This window comes from Aptenodytes forsteri, unplaced genomic scaffold (genome assembly GCF_000699145.1).
Source record: "Aptenodytes forsteri isolate BGI_AS27 unplaced genomic scaffold, ASM69914v1 Scaffold8, whole genome shotgun sequence".
In the NCBI taxonomy this organism is placed as follows: Eukaryota; Metazoa; Chordata; class Aves; order Sphenisciformes; family Spheniscidae; genus Aptenodytes; species Aptenodytes forsteri.
This window is the reverse complement of record NW_008796218.1, coordinates 2,029,420-2,048,358: the sequence shown is the minus strand read 5'-3', so window position 1 is coordinate 2,048,358 and position 18,939 is coordinate 2,029,420. Positions and strand designations below refer to the sequence as shown.

The 18,939-nt window shown below is 37.3% G+C and overlaps 1 protein-coding gene across 1 annotated transcript in view; it reads left to right on the top strand.

The window, feature by feature from the left end:
• CARS (cysteinyl-tRNA synthetase) overlaps positions 1 to 18,573 on the top strand; it is a 33,113-nt gene extending 14,540 nt beyond the window's left edge. Inside the window, 13 exon segments of the mRNA XM_019474540.1 lie at positions 86 to 198; positions 748 to 876; positions 1,091 to 1,220; positions 1,544 to 1,647; positions 2,688 to 2,785; positions 4,237 to 4,426; positions 4,953 to 5,021; positions 7,881 to 7,962; positions 12,509 to 12,589; positions 13,156 to 13,223; positions 14,599 to 14,658; positions 15,750 to 15,833; positions 16,934 to 18,573. Coding sequence (XP_019330085.1) covers positions 86 to 198; positions 748 to 876; positions 1,091 to 1,220; positions 1,544 to 1,647; positions 2,688 to 2,785; positions 4,237 to 4,426; positions 4,953 to 5,021; positions 7,881 to 7,962; positions 12,509 to 12,589; positions 13,156 to 13,223; positions 14,599 to 14,658; positions 15,750 to 15,833; positions 16,934 to 17,068 — 1,343 coding nt within the window. The 3' untranslated portion in view covers positions 17,069 to 18,573.
• Positions 18,574 to 18,939: the final 366 nt, after the last annotated feature.

Here is an 18,939-nt window from a genome sequence, read left to right as displayed (position 1 = left end):
TAGATGTGAGGTACAGCGAGGCCAAAAAACCAAAAATGCTTGTATTTAAATAAAATGTATATATTTACATTTTCTCTTTTGAAAGGTGACCTGAGCATCTCAGCTGATCGCTTAAGTGAGAAGCATTCTCCAAATGATTTTGCTTTGTGGAAATCCTCCAAGCCGGGAGAGCCCTCATGGGACTCTCCATGGGGAAAGGTAAGGACATCATAATCAGGATTTAGATCTTCTACACCTTATTAAATAGCACGTTACACAAATACTTTGCCTCACCTCATATTAATAACGTATAGATTATGGAGATCTTGTATTCAATCGTAGATTCTGTTGCTATGTTCATTTAAAAATTTAGAGTGTGTATCAATCTGTCTGATACTTTTTAAACAGAAGTCTGCATGCAGGCTCATGACAACTGTTACTGGTCATTTGTCCTATTTATCTCTAGGCTTTATCTGCAGTAATTTCTATATCCTTTTTTTTTTCTTGTGATCAAAAATATTAATGTAATTTTAAAGAGAATAATAAGCAGGATAATCAAAGCATCATAGATGTATATGCCATGTTTGATCTTTAGATCCAACAGTATACTTTTATGAAGCTGAGACTGAGAATTTTTTTTTCTTGGTAACACTGTATCTCATTTCCTCAGGTGTGTAACTGGTTAGGGGCAGACCAATGAGGCAATGATACATAGGCAGGAGAGGAAGACAATTAACTAGTAGCCAAGTAATGTCTTTTTCTTAACAGGGTCGTCCAGGCTGGCACATTGAATGTTCCGCGATGGCTGGATCCATTCTAGGAGAGACGATGGATATTCATGGAGGAGGGTTTGATCTCCGATTTCCCCACCATGACAATGAACTGGCACAGTCTGAGGTGAATGAACTGGCCTTCAGTTTCTGCAGTGAAAAAGCGACACGGTTTGCTTTTACTGCAACTTGCACAAATCCATCAATTAATTTTTAAAACTTTCTGTGTGTTTTGTATAAGCATAACTTTTTGTTCTTGGGATTTTATTCTTAAATTATCCTACTTCATGGTATGTGTGTAAACAGTGTTGGGTCTTTGGGGATTTTTGTTTTTGCTGCAGGCATACTTTGAAAATGATCACTGGGTTCGGTATTTTCTGCATACTGGCCACTTAACAATTGCTGGCTGTAAAATGTCCAAATCTTTGAAGAATTTCATTACCATAAAAGATGCACTGAAGAAACATACAGGTAAAGATTACTTTGGAATTTGAATGCTTTTGATGTACTTTGAGTGGTGACTGTGGTAATTTTGTTATTCAGGCACATAATGGAGTTTCCAAAAATGGCTAACTTCAGGTGTCTTTCTTCTTCACTAACTTTAGAACAGCTTCCTTGTTCTTCTGTTCCTTGTCAGTATTATCTGTATGGATAATAGTGTTCTTGGTTTTTTGGTAGATGTATTGATAGTAAGAATATTAAAAATTATGTTCTTAGCCACTGCAGTATTGGAGGCCATAAAAATGCTTTAGATTATGATTATTTTCCTTTTTTTATTTTGAAACTCCTAATAGCACGGCAGTTACGGTTGGCTTTCCTCATGCACTCGTGGAAGGATACACTGGATTATTCAAATAATACCATGGAGTCAGCTATTCAGTATGAGAAGTTTATGAATGTAAGTAAGCTTTCTGTTCCTCCTCCGGCTCTCTAAGCTTTGTGTGACATATGTGTTTCAAGGAATAGAACCCAAGGATTTATAGGCCATATCCACAGACTGAGTTTGCCTTCTGAATTCATCAGGTGGGATGTCACAGGTGGGTGGCTTTATAGCGAGGGCCTATATTTGTTTAGCTACCGTTGAACATTCAAGTCATGCAAATTCCACAGACAGCTACATTTCCTTGCAGCTGGGTGCTCTCTCCAAGTTTTGACATCTCTGAGCAGCTTGGCACTTAGACGCAAGATTAGTTTCTCAGTTCAGCTTGCTTATAGGACTCAGCCCAACAGACACTCTCATAACATGTCTACCAGATCAGACTTTACACAAATATAGCCAAAGGGCAAGAGGGAGTATCATTCCTACCTTGTCTCCTCACCACATACATCAAGCATTTGCCTTCATGCCTTGCGGGCATACGTGGGGGGTCAGGCACAGTTCCTTTCCCTGCTTAGTTTGGAGCTGCGATTTAAACCCACGTTTCCCACAAGGAGGCTGTACAGCATTTTGAGATCGTTGATCTTGGTCTCTCCAGCTGAAGCTATTCTGCTTTTTATGTAAAATGTTTGGTTTGGGCCACAGAATAAGTGAAAATGACTTTTCACCAAGCTGGATACCCACACAAAATAGGCCCTCACTATAAAGCCATTTTTATTCTTCAGCTTCCATTGCTAGCAACACACTTAAAAATCTGCCATAAGAACTCTTGCCTAAACTTTTTTAAAATGGTATTGTATTTGAGCAGCTTGGTGTTAGAGTATCATAGTGTATCATGCAGTGGCAGAGCCAAGAGATAGAACTGAATTACAGTCCAACTGTGATTTACAGAGTTACGCAAAATGTGTGGCTTACCTTGTTTTAACAGACATTTAGTAGATCCTGGCTGAAACGGTGTTGAAACCATAAACTTTAAGAGGGTAATTAAGAAATAATGCCTTTTCATAGTAAATATTGGTTGTGTCTAATTTAAACTGATTTTTAGCTATATTCTTTTATAGGAGTTCTTTTTAAATGTGAAGGATATTCTTCGAGCTCCCATTGATGTGACAGGCCAGTTTCAGAAATGGGAAAATCAGGAAGCAGAGCTGAACAAAAAGTGAGTGGAGCATTCCTACTTCTCTGTGAATAGCCATTGTGTAGCGACATTTTTTCTCCTTGCAAAATGACTTACTGTGTATATAGCGATATTTTTGTCTGTAACATTTCCACTGAGTACCCCAACTCTATACAAGCTAGTGAATTTTATCTTGCAACAGCTTTGTGACGTATAGATGGAATTGTTAATTTCCCTTTCGTTTATGTTAAGTACACTGGCATGCCTCATTGCCCTGTTTGCAAAGGGAGAGAACTTTTTTGTTAGATAGCTGTCTTTTTCTTCACTACTTGAAATGCTGTCCTTCTATCTGAGAAGTGACAGTGGTTACAACTGGAAAAATAGTATTTTACACATTTCAAAGTGCAGTGAGCAAACTGAGACAAACAGAAGTTAAATGACCTGACTAAAAGCACAAAAGATCAGAGTGCCAATGTTTGAAAATATGTTATTGAGAGAGACAGTGATATCAGTGTTGCAGTCTTTCACTTTTGTGACAAAACTACATTACTGTTTGTAATACGAACAGCTTCCTATATGACTTCTAATAAGAGTGAAATTTAAAATAGAAGCATCTTATGTTGCAGTACTAAAATTATTCCTAGTTCAGTTCACTGTTGTGGACAGAGATGTTGACTATTGAAGGACCAAGTGCAGATGCTTCTGTTTGGTGGTGTCCTCTGAAAATTTCATCTTCAACTTGAGGTTGGTAGAGATAACCCTTTTTTAAAAAAAGGGGGAAGAGAGTAAGTAATAGACAGGTCAAAGGGAAGGGACAAAGGAGTGGGAGGGACAGAAGATATGCTTCATGGATATTTGCTTTTTGTCTTCTTTCTCTACCACTTCTCATTCTCTTTTCTCTGGAAAAAGTATGTTGTTTGAAACAGTAGTACCCCTTGTGTGATGAAATGGTACTTAATATACTGTATTACTTATTATGCCTATTCATGAACATTAAAGGCTTACATGAATTTATTCCTTGTATCTGCTTGTAACAGCTTCATAACACTTCACTTTGTGGTAAGTTAACTTCCAAATTGGTGCTCCTCACTGGAAAGATACTAAACAGAGTACTTGGCTGGTACGTGGGGATATGAGAGCAATACTGTTAAAAAAAAAAAAAAAGAAAAGTAAGCACAAGAAGGTACTAAATAAGCAATTTATCCTGCTTTTAAAAACTGGTATGAAAAGGTCAGTTGCTGAAAAAGTGTTAGATGTAATTTGTTTGGATAGTTGTTGCCAATTAGATTATCCTGCCTGCCTTTGTCCATAGCAGCAAAACAGCAGCATCGTGATGCCTTTTTCTGTCTCATCAGTTTTTCCGTTAAATATAAACTATGACCAACAAAAGATTATCTCACTTTTAGGTCCCCTTACTCTTCTAACAGAAGTTCTTCAGAGTTGGTTGCAGATACTTTTGACATCAATAGTAAAAAAAATTCTTTTCTTCTTAGTTTTTACGACAAGAAGGCAGCAATTCATGAAGCACTGTGTGACAATATTGACACTCGCTCTGTCTTAGAAGAAATGCGTTCCTTAGTCAGTCAGAGTAACTCCTATATTGCTGCAAAGAAATCTTCCAGACAAATGCCAAACAGACTTCTTTTAGAAAACATCAGTTCCTATCTCACTCAAATGCTAAAGGTATGTAATAGCAAGTAGTAACATTGCTATTGCACTGTGCAATTATAACTGTTGTATTTTTCAAGTATGTAGGGTTCTGTACAGTCTTTGTTTAAATTTTGTAGGAAACTACAGATCTTCTATACACACCCCAACCAAAACAACCCCAAATTGCAGTGTGTGCTGCAGCAGGAACAATTTGGAGTCCTTTATGTTACATTATAATTTCAGCTAATGTTTTGTTAAATAGTGGAGAGCCCCTAACACATGCAAGGGAAATTAGACAGTAGAAAAAATACGAAGTCAGAATGTCAAATCTGACAGCTTTAAAGCTAAATCTGAAAGCCAATGCTTAGTATGCTTTATCAATTAAAACCCAAAACATCTTCTTACTGGAGCAGTTAATTGCGGGTTAAATGAGAACTACATGGCTTCAAAACACTAGTACATGTGATTTTTGCTTAGTTTTCACGTACCTGTGACTTGATGTATACAATCTTTTCTTTTCTTTTTTCTTTTTTCTTTTGTTTTTTTTCCCATTAACCAGATTTTTGGTGCCATAGAAAGTGATGACGCAATTGGTTTTCCTGTTGGAGGGAATAGTCAAAACATAAATGTAAGTGAAGGACAAAGTACACTATACAACATTGCTCTGTGTCCTTTGAAAGCTTAGGTTAGATAAAGCGATTACATGACTGATATGTAGCCGAATTACATCCTTTCCACTTTTAACATGTGAATCTGAAGTAATTAGTTGGCTTAGGAAGCAGGATTTTTCTTTTATGAGAGTTGGGGTTTTTAAATACGTTTGTTTGACTTAATGACAGACAAATTGTGTAGCAACCAGAAAAAGAATTATCTTGTCTTCTGAATGATGAGTCTGTTTAAGAAACTGCATGTTAACTACAGATAGCACATGCTACAGTCTAAAGACTCATTACAAGTATTTGTATGTTAAGTAGTTTCAAAAATATAATTATACTGATTAAACTTCCTTGTGGTACACCAAAAACTAGCCTGGAGGCAGCTGGAGTTTTATCTGCATTTCAATCTTTTTCTGATCTCATTTGTACCCACAGTTTTTATCTGGCTTTTGAAGGCTGTTTTGCTTTGGTCACCCAGCAGTTCCACTGTGATGCAGAATTTTTCTGGAAATACTTGGGAGATACCTGATGAAAGTGCTGATGGGCCCTGTAATAACAGTAATGTTTCGTGATGCAGGCAGGAGAAATAACTCCATATGAAAGCTACCAGTTTTGCTCTCTTTGTTCATGCGAAAAATTTGACATGGACAAATCAGTGCTGTTTTTCAAGTATGGTCACACCTTTGAATGCAGAAAAATGTTTTTTCTGTTCCTCCTTAGAAGAAATAATTAAAACATTTGTGGTGTAACAAAAAAGCTAAACATTTTATTCATCAAAGGAAGAGGAAAGCTTGCTTGTGGTTGAAGAATGTGAATGAACACTCATCTGATAATTGCCCATGCAAATGCTTACATTACTGTGCTGTGGAAATCTCCAGTAATGATATAACAAGGATAATAAGGAAGATGCTCAGTATTCCATACCATAACCCATCAACAGTGAATTTTAAGGTAGCTCAGAATTATTCTGAATTTCAGAAGAAAGGCAGCACCTTAACACTTACCTTTTTAGGGAAAATGAAAATTAAATTCATATTTAGCACTTCATTCAGGTAGTGTTTACAACAGATATGCTTTATGGAAGGACTGGCAATAGCTTGGAACAAGTAGCTAAGCCCTTTCACTCCTTTAAAGTAACATTGCCCAGGATAGTAGAGTCAGAAGAATCTTGTGCAGAAAGAATCCTGTGCTAACACCTGTTAGCACACTTGTCAGAAGAATCTTGTGCTAACACCTGTTACACAGAAGAAACTTCTGTTTTTATCACCTAGGACATTACTGGTTTTAAGCATTATAATATAAAGATGCATAATATCACAAATGTTTTGGCTGTTTCATTTAATATTATACCCTCTTTCAATCTTCCATGCAGATACTTCTTTTTCTTAGCAAAAATTAACAGGTGAATATTCAAGGTTGGAAAACTCATTAATTACAGAAGGCTGTGGATCAGGCCTATTGTTTCTTTGTCTAAATTGGATATGAAGGAATCAATAGAGTCATTATCTCCAAAAAAGGCATAATCCTTTTCAAAAGCTCTGAAAGAACAACTAGCTTAATTACTGTGGTTCAGTAATTTACTTGAAAGGGGGTAGAAGAGATTTGAAGTCAGAAAACCTCAGGTTCCATAGTCATATTTTCCAAATGGATTAAGTGTTGCTGTCAAGTTAGTTATTCTGGAAATAAAAATCTTTCATCTTTAAATGACTGATAAAGTAGTGACAGTGCATGCTTTCCTGACACCACCTCATTTGCATGTTGAGCTAGTTTCAGTGTAGAGGGGGTAGTGGAGATGTGACTGTTGCTCATTTTCCAGAGTCTGTTCTTTCTGCCAAACTTGTCAGCAATGGTTCCAGTTGTGAAGCTGATTGCATAGTATTCACATTTGTGAAAAGTTTTAACGAAGCCCCTCGGCTCCTTTCGTATGGGCACTTTTAGAGCATAACAGACTATCTTGTCTATTAATTGCACAGAAATTTGTCATGGAGATTTAACAGATGGGAAAGCCACGTGGAAACTGTAGGGGAAACAATAGTGTGCATTTTTTTCTCTCTCTTCCCCACCCTCCAAAGTAATGAAACTTTTAATTTAAGCAGTCCCCTGGGTGCCTGGCTTCTCCTCTTGGGATTCCAGAGAAGTGTTGGCAGACAGTGGTGATCTGCAGTTGTTTTTGTAATTGTTCACTAACTGCTTGCTGTTGCTATTCACTACCATTGAGAGCAGGATTCTCAGGACTTTTTCTTTGAGCTTTCATGACCAGCATTTACTTACACCTGAAATAATTCAACAGTAATCTCTCCTCACTTTTTGTGGGGGAGGGAGTTGTGTGAGGAATACAGACAACTGCACTGTATTGGAAATAAATACAATTAGCATAAGCCAACATCTGAGGAACAGATCTATGTTCTAATGAAAATAAGTCCTAACATCAGTTTCACCTGGTATTACATCTGACAAGCAGTTGGACCTAAGTAAGACAACACAGAACATGAAGGGGCAAATTCGTCTGGGTGCTGTTTTTATCCCCATACTGCATTATAGTTAGCTGGACTGTAGCATAACCCTGATATATCTGTAACTGGAAGGAGACGAAAAAGGAATGGGAAGAGGCAGAACTTCACAAGTTGATTTTATCTGCACAAAAAGAAAATTGACAGCTAATGCAAATTATTGTGTATCCTTTGACATCAATTGAGCAATGACAATTTTTATTGATACAGATCTGCCCTGAGGGTCAAGTTCCATCCAACAGCACATAAATATGAAGTGGGTAAGGACATGTTGTATATCTAAATGATGATTAGCTAACTGTAGAAATAATTATCCTGCAGATTGAATCTACAGTGATGCCATACCTACAAGTTCTTTCTGAGTTCAGAGAAGGAGTGCGACAGATTGCCAGAGAGAAGAAAGGTGAGAGTTCACTTTTTCCTGTATTGTTGCACGTGAGACTCAGAAGTCGTAGGAATCAAACTGGGGGGGTGAGCCAGCTTATGCCGCCTCTCTTTGCTTAGAGAATAAAATTAAGGCATCTTTAAATCAGAGCTAGTTTGAATATTTGCATCTCTGCTACATGTCTTTTTAATTTGGGAATCTTTTACAGGCTGCTAAACTAATTTTCTTTAAATTTCCTAAAGAATCTAAAAGTTCTGGAATGATGAGGACTAGCTGTTGTTTTTCTAGATTAGGGCACTCCCTGCTTTCTAGATATGAAAGTACCCATGATCTCTTCCACCAGGGAGCTTGCATTCTCTTAAAAGTGTAGATTGCTACACAATGATACTGTCTGTGTTTAAATAGCCTGAGATGTTTGTTCTTATTTGTTAGCGTAGTTGGAATTGTATAGTTGTTAGCATAGTTGGAATCCCCTGATGGTAATTGAGTGCTCTCTTTGGAGAATTCATTTGGGAGTTTGCTAGAAGTTGTTCTGGGCGCATGTTTTTTCCCCTCTGAAAAGCTTTGATCATGCTGTGTGTGTTGGCAGCAGAACTATGTAGCGTTAAAAAGGGTGTTCCATTAAGCCCTCTTTGATTTTATTGGTTGATTAGTTCCTAATGGAGCTCTTACTATTTTCTGCTGTTCCCTGTGGAATTTTACATGTCTTCAATATGTATTTGATTCTTGTTTTCTTAAAACTTTTTTACACTGAGATTTGTACTTGAAGGCAAAATAGGGCATTTTTAATATATAAAACATATATAAATAACCCATATATTACACAGAAATATAAAATTACTTGTACTGTCTGGTTGATAACCTATTCAGCTGGCAAAGAATCTGAACCCCAATTCTGCTACTGTTTTGAGTTCTTCTAAGGGCTAATAAGTTTACCTTAAAAGCACAAAACTCTATTTGTTAATGTGACTACTCAGCTATTACTGTCAAACTCCTATAGGCCTAACTGATGCTGAGAAATAGGCTTATTAGTTCCAACAGCAAATATTTTCTGTAATGTGAATTAATTCAAGAAGTTTGTGTGTATATCCTCAGCCAAAAATGTGACCTTTGGTCTTTCAATATTTAACGTAAATACTCATTTTGTACGAGGCTTTTTTTTCCCTTGCTTTCAGATGGTTGAGCTAAACTGATCCTCACTCTTAACAGTGGTAAGGTTTAAATATCATGGGGCTTCTTGTATATCATTTTTAGAACATAGTTAGCGCTGGACTGCTTACTGGCACTTGAGTATCTTACTTGGAAGGTATTGATTTTTTGCCTGAAATAAATTGGGCAGTAAGAATAAAGCTAGATCTAGTTGCTATTTGGTTGGGGAACAGAGCACTCTGCAGTTTGACCAGGGAGGCACCTTTCATTAAACTATTTGATATATGGAAGCTAAGTGGTGGTTGGCAGAACCTGCACTGACATGCTACTGATTTGTTTCCCTGTACCCATTAAATTCTTGCTTGCAGGAAGTGTTAAATCACTGTAAAAGTTGTTCTGATTAATGGCTGGGGATATTGCTTCTACATGGTTGTAAGTGAAGGGAGTTTCCCCATCATAGCTCGATGCTGGCAGGATGGTGTTAAATATTAATTAACGTGATCCATATTGCTTTAAGTATTCTTAGAAGTTAAATAAAAAGTATGCTGCTTCTGTAAAACCTGCAGAGTAATACAAATGTCCCCATCCATATACATATAACTTTAAAAAATGTATCTATATTTACAAAACATTTCACAGAATAGCCATTTGTAAAACTTTGTTTTTTGGTAAGAATCAAAATGTATATAATCTACAAAAACTTTACCATCATCCAGAATGGCTAACATTCAAACATATTAATAAAATTAATTCTCTATTTTATAAGCTTATTAGTATGCAAACTGGAGACCTGCACTGATCATTTGGAGTTGAGTCTTGACTTAATTTGTGAACATATCTAGCAATGATGGTAAACAGAAAAAGGAAAGCACTGTGCTAGCTGTACAAGGGAAAGAAATGCAGAAAACCTCTGCAAAAGACATCAATGATTGGTTGGTCAGAGCACCTCTATATTGTGCATCTCTATATTGTGCATGCTGACATTTTACTTGAGTACTTGACCAACTGCAAAGACCCCAACTGCAAATAGTTGTCTCTGCAAGGATGCACAGTGGGGCAGATCTGTGGTCTAGTGCAGCCCCTGATGCTTGGGAAGAATTCTCATTAGTAATGAATTGTTATTCAGATGTTCAAAAGGAGCAAGTCTCTTCAGTGGTTGTTGGTTACTTACCTCAGGACATCTGCTTAAATTGACTAGCCTGTGGTAAAGGTGTCCGTGACTGAACTCTGCCTGTATCTACATTTCCTGCCATGGGTGCTGGTGCCATGTGGTATCTTGCTCTAAGCTGCTTCTAGGACAGAGTGGGAAACCCTCTGCCCTCTTCCTAATGTATCATGAGTTGACCAGAATTGGGACAAACTTGTTCATTGTAACCGTGCCTGCTCTTGTCTTTTGCTGCCAGTCTTAACATTCAGTATTCTCAAGATGCTTTTTAAGCTCCTCCTTTTCCTCCCCATCACAGTGTACCCATTCACAACAGCACAACATCAGTTTCACATCCGAGACTCTGGCTTGAAATTCACAGAAAAGAGGTCTGGGAAATAGTCACAGGCTCAAGGAGTGCCTTGCTGCCAGGGTGTTCATGGGCACTGGTGATAAGGTACTATCCCGCTGGTTTCCTGATCGCTGTCCACAGTGAGGATAAAGGTTTATACCTTGGGGCAGCCCATAAACAACCCCCTACCCAATCCCTAAACATCTTTTCTCTGGAGGTACCACATGCAAAGAACAGGCACATTTCAGCCCTAAGAAGCACGGTGCTGACTCCTCTGGTGACAGAGGATTGAGCAAAGGATGTGTCCTTTCATAAATAATACATTTTGTTATACATTTCTCATTATTCTCTACCTTGATGGACTACTTCTTCTTAAACTTTCAATTATTCATTATTTCAGATAAGTAAATATTTATAACTGAGCAGACGCTGTTTTATTGAATAAGCAGTAGGTGTATCTGGTACATTCTTGATATGACAAGTATAATTCCTTTGCCTAGGTTAGAGTCAACACCTTTTAGTGTTAACAGCCAATGAGGTAATCTTATCCCTTGTTTATCTTAATGGCTTCTTTAGAGTTGCATCAAACATGTTTCTTTGCAGGGACTTGAAATTCATAAATGTGGTTCACTGTATAACTGCTCTGGATCAAGAAAAATAACGACTTAGTTCACGGCAGACAAAAGAGCTTCTATAAAATGCAGTTTCCTATACAAAGAGAGAGTCGCAGAACACTACCATGCAATGAAATAGGGTGGCTGTTCCTTTTTATGGGATTAGGGTAGTCAGTGCTCTGTTCACTGTTCAGCTCTCTGAGGCTCTGAGAATTACGGAAGAGATGAAGGCTCAGGGGTGGTACTTGTATCTACTGATATGTGCAGTGTTTAGTACGGTGTCTGGATGGTAGCTTCTACTGCCAGAATTAGTACCTTTGAGACCCCTAGTACTTCTTACGTTTAATAAGCTGAGAGTTGCAGAAAGGGAGAACACTTGCTTATTATAAGCACATGGTATCATCTAACCCAAGTATCTATCTTGTCACACTCGGTACGCGTTTCCTCATAAATACAAGACTATAAAAAATGCCACTGAATTAAGTTCACAACAACAACATACTGGGTCTTCTTGATGCATTTAGTTCCCCTTAACTGTTCTGCTGCTTCTCGGCTGAATGCAATTTCTCATCCAAGTAAACATCTTGTATGAAGATTTATTTTCCTCTGAAGACTTGATAGCATCTATTTCAGCTAAATCTTGAGTCCTTAACCATTTGCAGTCATCAAAGCCTTTTTGATAAGTTTGCAAGGAAAAAAAAATATTAGTCATGGTGTCCTGATCACCATCCAGAAAGCCAAATCAAAATTCTCTGTTCTGCTGCAACTAACTGGCTTGCTTGAAAAAACTGGCTTGGTCAGACTAGGTGATAAAGGTAACTATCTGTAGAAACAGTTGCTCTGATAAATGTATGTGTAGTTATAAAAACAACAAGATCATAGGCCTTCAAAGGCACTGTTAGATGTATCACAGGATATGTTAATTTATGATTTTTCTAAAATAGGGTTCTTAACCGTATGGGAAATCTTACAGCAACAATTAGGATCTTCCTGAGTCATATACCCTTCCACTATACCCTGGCAGAATTGTTGCATCATTCCTGAATTGCCTTGGATTTTGTTTCTGTTCCCCTTCAGGAACAATGAGGGTATCTTGGGAGAAATTTATGAATTTCAAGTCCCTGCAAAGAAACATGCTTCTCTGTGTAGTTGAAAGAAGGCAGAACTTACTTAAACAAAAGACCTTTCTCTGCCCTGTGTGAGAGAGTGGCAATTTCTTAATTGCATTTAAATAACTATGTAGCAGGATAGAAGTACAGTTTCACCAAATCTTACTTCACTAAAAGTATTTTTCATGCTCTGTAGTAACTGAAGTGCTGCAGTTGAGTGATGCTCTTCGAGATGACATCCTTCCTGAACTTGGTGTTCGATTTGAAGATCATGAAGGTACCCAATTATGTGTTGCAACTTTGTAGGTAGCTGTTTTTATAATCTTACTATTTTCATAAGAAGTGGAAAACAACCTGTCAAGACTAACCTGGAATAATGCAACAAACTTAAGGACTGCAAAGCTATCATATTGTTGAGTGATGCTCTTCGAGATGACATCCTTCCTGAACTTGGTGTTCGATTTGAAGATCATGAAGGTACCCAATTATGTGTTGCAACTTTGTAGGTAGCTGTTTTTATAATCTTACTATTTTCATAAGAAGTGGAAAACAACCTGTCAAGACTAACCTGGAATAATGCAACAAACTTAAGGACTGCAAAGCTATCATATTTCTGATTAATGAATATATATTACAGAACTGTATATTGGAATATATGTATAGAATATAAAAACGTACATTGCAATCTTTTGGTATAGCACCTAATTTCTTAGTCACTTTAGAGTAGTTAACTCAGCTGTACTTGCATTCAGCTTGCAAAAAGAAAACAGTTATCATAGGGTAAATGCATTTATCTGACTATTCAAGCATTGGAAACTCATTCATCTGTTTTTGCTTCTTTAGGACTTCCAACTGTGGTTAAATTAGTGGATAAGGACACGTTATTGAAAGAAAGAGAAGAAAAGAAAAAGGTTATTATTTTAAGCATTCTGTATTTTTTTAAATTTAAAGTAATGTGTAAGCTGTGGATACTTTTACATTTCTTTGATAACCTGTAAGAAAAATCTTAACAGACTAGCAACAAGGAAAATAACGTAAGAAAATTGATACTAAAATTTGAGTGGTGTTCAGGAAAAGAATTTTTGAAACAGTAGCTTCTTGAAAATTTTATATGGGACCTAATGAATACCTCTAAGGTTTTTTGTTTGTTTGTTTTTTAAAATCTACATATAATTAAGGGATGTTGAGTATTGCATGTGTACTGTCATATCTCTGGAAGAACAATTCTGATGAGAAGCTATTCTGACTTCTTTTGTCTGTACAAATGAGGTTGACATTTTCCATAGAACTAGACTGTGTTTATCCGATACGTGAGAACAAAATGCACTGGCTAAATCTTAATTAATGTAGTATGGATGAATGAGATACTCAGGGTGTGGGGGCAAGAATTCACATGTTACTACATAAAGATTGTGAATCCTAATTCACATGCACAAGGTCTGTACAGAAACCCTCTTTTTGGCACTTCCTAGCATTAATATTTAACTTTGTAACATTTGAAAGTAACACTTCATATGTCTTTCTTCAGTTTTAACAAATAATAAAATTCCATCATAACTAGAAATGTTTGGAAGACTTTCCAACGTTTCTCTTCCATGTAGTTGTTTTTTAGAAAAGGGAGAAGTAAAATGTAGTTTCAGCCAATTTCAGATGTTTTCATCAAAAAGGCATTTGAAGGCAGTTTGTACATAGCTGCTGGGTGGAACCTGCAGCTAGAGTACATTTTCCCTGGAAACAGTATTATGTTCAGTACTTACAGAACCCTTGTAGAACTGATAGGTCCCTCCTAAGCAAGTGCAAGATGAGATTTTTTTTTTTTTTTTTTTTTTTTAAGTTTTGTAAGTTGGCTAAATTTGGATAGTTTTTTCCCTAGGAACATCAAGGGATACAACTGCTTCTTGAGAAACTGTAATGTCTTCACAGTTTGAGGCAAGAGCTTAAAATATCAGCAAAATATGTTCTTTAAACATTTTTCCCTGTGAAATGGCAGGACCATTTCTTCTGCAGGCTTTGTAGGTATTCTTTCATATGTATACACTTTGCATGCAAAATGCATTCTGAACAGTTAAAACCGGTTTAACTTTGAATAAAAGCAAATGAAATCAAAGTTGTACAGTGGGAAATATCAAACAATCCTAATTATACAGCATGGTGGTTTTGCTGCAGGTCACACTGCCAGTTTTCTCTGTAATTAGATATCCAGGGGAGCTAGCTGGCTCAGATTTTTAGAAAACAACCAAATGAAGTAGTTAGTTACCTTTTACTCATTAACATTGCCTTTCATAGATTGAAGAAGAGAAAAAAAGGAAGAAAGAAGAAGCAGCCAGGAAAAAACAAGAGCAGGAAGTAAGTGTTCAGATCCTTTTAATCTGGTTTTGAAGAAAAGTGTTAGCAGCAATAGTCACGTGCAGGAAAGATTACATTAGAACACAGGCTCTCTGCCCGGCCTTAACTGGGCCTCCATTTAGGTTTTTTTTTATCTACAATTTCCTGCTTAGAATAACTTTGGCTTGCAGTTCAGATTTGAATATTCAGCTCCTATTATAGAGAAGCCATCTTTGAAAACATAACTAAAGGCTGCAAAAGCTTTTTAGAAGACCTTGTAGCACATATTTCAGTCTATAGACAGTATTATTTCCTTAATTGCCAAAGTAGTATCTTACATGCCTGTTAGAGAAGATTTTGCTTGTGTCATTTATTATTTTCTTCCCTTTCCAGTGTTGTAGGTATGTGTGAAAACAGGGTTTTTTTTCTCTTTAAGAATCCACCTGTTCCCTACGATTGAACTCTGAAATGTAGCGTTTTGTAAAAACACATTTTATCTCTACAGTTGGAATTGAGATATCTCAAACATTTTAGGCTGTGGATGAGGAGTAGACAGCCAGAGGAGATGAACTCATAAGAAGAAAAGATTGTTTGCCATGCTGAGGACTCTAACAGTACAGGAAACGCGTTCCTAGGTTAAAAGAGGAAGTAAACTTTTAGAGAGCACCATGTAGTCTCTAAAAAGAGAGAAAACCAGATAAATAGCATTTATCACCCACAAATTCCAAGTAGCTTTTTGCATTCTTTCCAAAAGGTGATTCCCTTGCATTGGGCATAAATTACTTGGAAAGGATTCTGAGATGTGCTTGTTTACAGATAAGTGAAAGTTCAGTTTGTTTTCAGTGCAATTACTTGCATACTGATCCTGCTGTGACCTGCATACAAACCTGTGCTTGTCAGCAGGAAAAACATTCCCCCCCACCCCCCCGACAAGCACAGCTAAGACTTACTGAGTTGTTCTTCACTGAAAGTTTATTTTCACATGATAAACAATTGTGAATTAAATGCTCTTTGATTTGCAAATTATAGTCTACTTTTCCTTTTGTATATGTGACAGGTTGTCAGTAACTAACTGTGATGCTATTGCAGTTAATGCACGTTTTATATTACAGGCAGCAAAACTGGCAAAAATGAAGATTCCACCACATGAAATGTTTAAATCAGAACGTGACAAATATTCCATGTTTGATGAAAACGTAAGAGACTTTTCTTTAGATAGGGAGTAGTTTTCCTTCCCCAGTTGTACATACTCAATTGTATGTGTACATAGCTGATCTTGTTCCAAAATTTCCAGGGCAGTGCTATTAATGTAGCGGGAAGAGGGAAGGAGAAAAAGAAAAGGTGATATATTAATTTTATTGCACATACATATTGCATTGGGGAGCAAGGTTCTCTGTTAGCCATCTTTTCAAGAGTATTTTCATTGTACATTGGTTTCCTTTGACCCCTCTCATTGCAGAGCAAAATTCCCTGTAGATATTGTGGGTAGGAACATGCATGATGTTTGTTCAATGATTTATTACCCTGTTGCAAGGCAAGGAATTCACTTGCAAGTACAAACTCCCCAACTCTGCCAGAACTGATGTTTTTCACAGAGGCCCTGTGCTTCCTTTTTGCTTCTGCCCACTGTTTTGCTCGCTCCTGGAAAAGGATCTCTGAAGGGGCTGTATGGATAACTTTGCTCTTGATTGCTCCCCTTGAGGATAAAAGGTGTTACTTGGAAAACATAAAGCACTGTTTCTTCAGCGCTTGATCTGGGACATTGATCCTGCTTCTGCCTGTCCTCTTCACTCGCGTAAACCCAGGCCCTGGGGGCAAGTAAGAATGGAGAGTGTAAATACTGGAAAATACCCCTGCAAGCCAAGGAGAATGTCCATAAAAACTCTGATCATACTTTCTCCATCGAGAACACAAATCTATTATTGCTTTTGCTTTAAGCCTTGGATCCAATGTGGTAGTATGATTAAAAGTGGTCTCTCAACCATCTGTTCAGGGATTAGTCACTATTCTCTTAACTATAACCATCTAGAAGTTAGTTGTCTAAGCTTCCCTTACTTAGTACAGGACAGAAAATAAATACACGCTTTGCTCCTTCATTAACTTGGAAGGGAACATACACAAATAGTCAAAGTTAGTAGTCAAACTTCTAGGTGACTAAAATTAGCCAAGATGCAACCCATCCTGACAGCTTGACATTATGACATTATCCCCCTATCTTATTAAAGCACGATTCCATAAGGAGCAAAAGCAGTCCAAGAATTTCTCTTTATTCTTTTTTTTTGTTTTAATATTTCAGGGATTTCCCACCCATGATACAGAAGGCAAAGAACTCAGCAAAGGACAAATTAAGAAGCTAAAGAAACTTTATGAAACCCAAGAAAAGCTATACAAGGAGTATCTACAAATGGTTCAGAATGGAAGTGCAAACTGAAAACAACAGGACTTTTTTTTAGAAGGCGAGTGCTGGGTCACCATTGAAGAAGTGAGCATATACCTATGCTCAAATTCCTGTTTACACTTTCTATTACGTGCAAAGTAAAAATCCTGTTTACGTGGATTAATAATGTCATCTGGAAAGTCAATAAAAATCCATTCTTAAAAAAAGCCAAACTGTAAGAAGTTTCTTCGCAACAACAGTAGCACGTTGAATGGTTGCCAGTTCTGTTTGGGAAGGTGCTGCTCAGTCAGCAAATCCACATAAGGATTCTTGTTTATTATAGCTGTCCAGGCTTTGGTTAATTTGTCCTGCATACTGATCTCTATCTAAAACCCGCTGCAGCTTGCATTCTGGAATATGTCACAGTCAGCAAAATTTACTACTAAATGGGAGCTGAGTAATTTGTCCCACAGTAAGAGCAGTATTTTCCAGATGACTTTAGTATCTTTACATAAGCAGGAAAAACTGGGTAGTTCTACTATGATACTTACTCTAGCTGCTGTTATTAAAAACTCTCATAAGTATACCCAGAACACTTTGCATAGTAGAAGCTAACAGTCCCTTTGTTGCAAAAGGGAACAGATCATCATCTTTGCTCAACCTGCAGTTGCAGTCAAGTGGGTAAGTACAAGGCAAATGCACCTGCATTGAACAAACAGGTGGGGAAGACATGAAGGGCTAATGGCGGAGGGTGCTGCATTCTTGGAGCTATCCCTCCAAGGAAACAGGAGTGCTGCCAAAGTACCTAATTACCTGTTCAGAGCCAAGGGGAATTAACAGAGGGTTTCTTACTGAGATACGGTTTGTGGATTGGTTTGCAATTAGGAAATACAGCTATAAATTGCTTGTTATTCAAGACTGATGTTTTGAAGATGACAATTTAACCCGGAGTTAATAATCTTTCTGATCTAGTATGGTCACATTATGTCTGCAAGGACAGTTCTCTGTTGCCTAATAATGCATTTCACTGGCAGTAGCTACTTCACGAAATCCTAAAAAATATCTCACCTACTTCACAACTGCATATAACAGCTAAGTGTCCAATATGCAGAACTATATTCATCAAGTATTCTTAAGCCTCAAGGTGACTTGCAGAAGGTCGTACTGTGACACCTCTGTTCTCTCAACTCTTAGGTTCATGCTATAACCATTAGGCTACGTTTCTTTCCTTAATTAGGAGTTAAAACATCTTTGCTTTATATTTTTATATTTATATTCCTCCTTCTGAGGAATGAACATATTTGGAGTAACAGAAAGGTCTAGTAGGTTTTTTTTCTAGTTTGTATGTATTTGCCTTTGAAAACATATCTAATGTTAAGGTCAGTAAAGCACATGCATCTTGTATGCAGAAAATAAAATCTGTTGTAAAGTACAAGTTGTATGTGACCTTTGTATAGTGGGAGGAATAGAGAGCTTATCTTTATTCCACAACCATCTTTTTGAAATGTGGTTTACAGAGATTTTCCTTTAGCTTGCTATTACTAACTGAATTCATTTTGCATTCAGTATTTGATTATTCTGCTAATTTCTAATTAATTGTATAAATGCATGTTTGCTGTGGTTTAACCTCAGCCGGCAACTGAGCACCACACAGCTGCTTGCTCACTCTCCCTCCACCCCCGATGGGATGGGGGAGAGAATCGGAAGGGTAAAAGTGAGAAAACTCGTGGGTTGAGATAAACAGTTTAATAATTGAAATAAAGGAAAATAGTAATAATAACAACAATAAAAAGAATATACAAAGCAAGTGATGCACGATGCAATTGCCCAGCCAGCCCCCGAGCAGCGGCCCCCCCGGCCAGCTTTCCCCCAGTTTATGTGCTGAGCATGATGTCACACGGTATGGAATGTCCCTTTGGCCAGTT